This window comes from Ceratina calcarata, unplaced genomic scaffold (genome assembly GCF_001652005.2).
Source record: "Ceratina calcarata isolate Rehan_Ccalc_2016 unplaced genomic scaffold, ASM165200v1 scaffold428.2, whole genome shotgun sequence".
NCBI classification, from domain to species: Eukaryota; Metazoa; Arthropoda; class Insecta; order Hymenoptera; family Apidae; genus Ceratina; species Ceratina calcarata.
Window position 1 is genome coordinate 792,440 of NW_017166501.1, and position 4,391 is coordinate 796,830.

Sequence of the window (4,391 nt, forward strand, 5' to 3'; positions counted from 1 at the left end):
CCAATCGGTACAGTCAATACCGTTTAAACACATATTTAAGGTGATTGATAATTGTGCGTAATAACAGGAAGTCATTATTTATATCGTTAATCAGTAGATAATAATGCAACAATTGATATCATTTTTCATTTAATGATTGATAGCATAATTCATGTACAAATTGTTTGAAAGATATTTATTGAGTAAATATATCCCAATTTTGGAAGTAAATTTCATTTTAGAAAGCTGCATAAAATCTATAAGGAATGATTATTTCATATTAATTTGTAACTACTTTGATGATAATGACTAGAAAACTGCATGTACATATGTGTATGTTAATGACGCAAGTGCTGTACTATGCTATTCTGGATACACTACTGAATTTCAGTAGAGGAAGCACGTCGCTGGTCAGATGGGGAATAGTGGTGGAAGTAGCGGGGATAGGGTAGAGGGAGCACGCGAGAGCCAGGTGACTCATCGTCAGTAAGCGGTCGACCGTCACGCGGAAACGTTCGTGTGAGATTTTGCGTCTCTCTGATCGCGTTTATCAATTTGTACTGTTCACTTGTGCGCGCGTTTCACGTTACTTCTTTTCGTTCTCGTCGTGGAGATGAAGTGACCGATCGTCCCCCGAGAGAACAGAAGCATGGATCGGCGCGGTGCCTTCTTCATTTCCATCGCTTGCATTCTGATCGCCCTCGCCGTCGCCTCGGGTGAGTTTTTTTACCTTTCGTTTCCAAGGTTTACGCTGGATATTTTCTACAAATTGTTTACGTCGGTATATCGACAGAATTAGATTATTAAGTCAAGGAAGTTGACTAATTAAATAGTGGAAGAACGATTTCTCGAGGTCGAAGTATCATCATTATTTTACAGATTGAAGATTCATATATTCTCCCGCTAATCATGGGAGACTAAAGTTTCTCGATTAGGATTTATTGTCAGTATACCGACAATGTAAACTTTTTAATCAATCGTCGTGAATAGTAACGATACAATCGTAAAGTATTATTGTGCTCTAAAACTGAGAGCAATCTGTATTCTTCAACGGGCTCAGCTGAGATTACGACGCTAACGTGTTGTCTATTCACCCTGTGATTGAAGTAAAATACGGTCATTGTGCAAACGTAACTGGTCTTGTCACATGTTTATTCACCTATTTGGACGGAACGCGGAAGCATGACCTCGAGGGCTTCAGTGTACTACGCGGAAGCACAATATGAAAACACAGCTTTCGTACGCGAACATCTTTTTGTTTCATTATTCGCAGTTTTAAAAGCAGTGAAATTATTCGTCCATTTATTTTCCGATATTAATCATCATGTCGATAACGAATACCTGATATAATTTTCACCATGGCAGACGCGTTTATAACAATTCCTCATTCTACCATTATGCATGTAAATTTGTAACCGTTGTTGCAGAATTGTAAATCGCGCGTAAAGAATTTATCGAAAAATACACATTTTGCAATTGGGACATTAACGGAAAATCGTTTAATACTATAATATTCACCCGGGAAAAATCGTTACTCTCATTTTAATTATTCATACCTAGCGATTATTAATTTTTTAATATGACGTATTGCGTTTACTCTGCTGTATTAATTTGATAAAACTACGATGTAACTATTAGTTTTTCTGATGAATTTGCACGCGGCAAGGATTTACAAGCATTACGACGGACGTTTAAAGGGTTAATATTAGAGTCGGTCGCGTTGTTCGTGTCAGCTCATGATCTCTCCACGGAAGCGGCATTCCATTTTGACCCGTTAACTCGCAATCTATGTACACCCTTTTCCGCTCGGTTTCTTTCATTGTCGACTCGTGCGCTTTACGCAAACAGCACGCGGCCTTGTTGCCTCGCTGCTCGGCTCGTAATTCGCTCCACGCAGAGGAGAGAGATTCGGAGTCCTTTCGCGACTTGGTTGCAACCCCGCGGGAACCACCGGTACACGTGCACCCTGTCTCACTCTCTCTATCATGCTAAATTTAACCAACCGATGTCGTTCGACTCGCAACTATTCTAGATAATTATTGAGTCACTAGTTAACACGTTTCAAGATGTAAACCATTCTTGATTCCACGTTATCAGTCGTTGTAATATTCAGGATTTTTGCGGAAAATGAAATATTTATAGCGGGCAATTTACAAAATGCATTTTGTATGAACTTTTGTGTTATTCAACCGAAGCAATATCGCTTCTGTATTTTCACGGAGTATTTAAAGCGCTTTACAAATGCAGGATCAGTTCCTAGTTTGTCCAAGCTCTAATTATACTAGTTTCAAAGCTTTTTAAGTTTCTGGTGTCCCTTTTGTCAGAGAATAAACGAAATAGACTTGGAAATGGTAGAAGAAAGGTATAGAAGTTCGTTGTAATGGAATGCTAATACTAGTGAAAGGGGCTTTGCTGTACTTTCAGTAGGCGGCTCGGACGCGAGAGTTTCGTGAACAACAGGGCTCATTATCAGTCTCTTAAGTCACACTATGTACCGGACACTTCGTTAACGGTGGAGAAGTACTGTCCCAAAAATGTTACCCAAAAGTGTAGGAATAAATTTACATTTTTTTATCTATACGTATATCACGCGGCCTCGACGGTCTCTTTGATGCGAGGGTTAGAGGGGCGTGTACTTTCATTTCGCGTGCTCGCATAAATCTTGGAAAAGAGGACAACGGCATCGAGCGAACTCGGTCAATTAAATTCGCGTCAGTAATTCTTGGTACACTTAAAGATATAACTAACCGTTTAACGATTCCCTCATATGTTGTGTCAGTTCTATTGATATAGTAATAAATCGATGAAATTTCGGAAAGGAAAGAATATTCATCAAAATTCAGAAGTACTTCCCTAGCATATGAATTATTGAAATTGGAGAGGTTGACCTCTATCAGTGCAATTAATGCTCGTCTCTTTGACCTCGGCATCGGTAAATATCGAGGTTTCGCGAGATGCCGGAGTTGATGCCACTCCCTGGTAGCGACAGCAACTTGCGCGTTGGTTGAGTTTGCAGAAATTCCCTGAGCACATCGCGTCGCCAAGTTCCCTGATGAGTCGGCGGGCTGGATTCGAAATCTTTATATTTGCGAAGCAACTCGTAATTAAGCTCGATCCTATCCAGCTAAGAACCGGGGCCAATGTTCGTTTCGGTGTTTGACTTGGGCCTGCCCGAAATCCTCTGATCCTCGCTGACGAGCGAGAACCGTGGAGGATCGTTCGATCGCATTGTTTACTCGCTGAACGTTTCATTCAGCCCTGGCAAACAGTCGAGCGTGAAATAAAATAGAACAGGGAAACCTTCCTCGAACGCTTCACGACGTCCTACAGAAATTCTATTTTTTTTTTTTCAAACTGAAATTGTTTTTCGATTCCCCGGCGATCAGCACGGGTTGATATTATCAGAAATTGGAGCGAGGAACTTTGTAATTGGTTGATTGAGCCGCGTAGACACTCATTAACGGAGACACGGTAACGCAACATTTGGAAGTAGTATTCGCTTTCCAGAACTAGTCGAGCTTAATGAGGCAATAGAGATTCTCGTGACGCTTAATTATCAATCTCCCGCGTTCCAACCTGCACAGGGAGGCAGCGCGAGGACGTACAGAGGCGTTTGAGCCGAGAATCAAACGGAGGAAAATACGTTGTAATAAGTCTGCTTAGAAGTTGGTACAGTAAGTGCAAAGTTTACCTTGGCTAGAACTTGACGGTCTTAAGGCTTTCCAAAGTCAATCTTCATTCTTCACGCTGACACGTTGTTATACATCGACATGTCTCTGAAACTTTCCTAATTTCTCGTCAACGATGTATCCGGACGAAATACTGTCAATCCGTGGCAAAAACTTTTTGATCAGTGCAGTAAGAGTGATATTGGATAAGAATACTTAAGACGATAAGGAAGATTGTAAAAACGGAACGCGTGAACTATGAATAAATAATGATATTATTTACGTATTGAGGTAGTGAAAAACTTTGGATAGTAGTACAAGACGGGCATGGATGTAATAATTCAGTGTTTGAAACTCAGAACTTTCGTAATTTTGTATCGAACAACTAAAGTAAAATAACAAATTTGCGACCGATTCTGCGAGTTGCTCGAAAGTCAATCTGAAAGTTGGCATCCGTAGGATAATGAATTTCAAAAACAGTTTAAGTTGTAACGAGAGTTTCCAAGAGTCGATAGCACGTTCTTGCATTTCGTACTGAAAGTACTCGCGAGATTTATGAGTAAGCGATGCGATTAAATTGTTCCCTTAATCGATACAAACGTCTCTGTTCGTCGTGTACCATTGGTCGTCGCCCAGTTAGCATGAATTTCCCTTAACGAGGCTCGTATTCAATATTAATTAAGATTTGTATTAAGCCAGCCATGGAGTGCTAGATATTGCTTCGTAATCTATACCCTTCCTGAG

The 4,391-nt window shown here is 40.4% G+C and overlaps 1 protein-coding gene across 3 annotated transcripts in view; it reads left to right on the plus strand.

Annotated features, from left to right (window-relative positions):
• The first annotated feature begins 458 nt into the window (after positions 1–458).
• LOC108626769 (uncharacterized) overlaps positions 459–4,391 on the plus strand; it is a 128,058-nt gene continuing 124,125 nt past the window's right edge. For all 3 annotated transcript variants that reach the window (XM_018027627.2, XM_018027628.2, XM_026815098.1), the window contains exon 1: positions 459–695. In XM_018027627.2, coding sequence (XP_017883116.1) covers positions 629–695 — 67 coding nt within the window. In that variant the 5' untranslated portion in view covers positions 459–628. The remainder of the gene's footprint in view (positions 696–4,391) is intronic.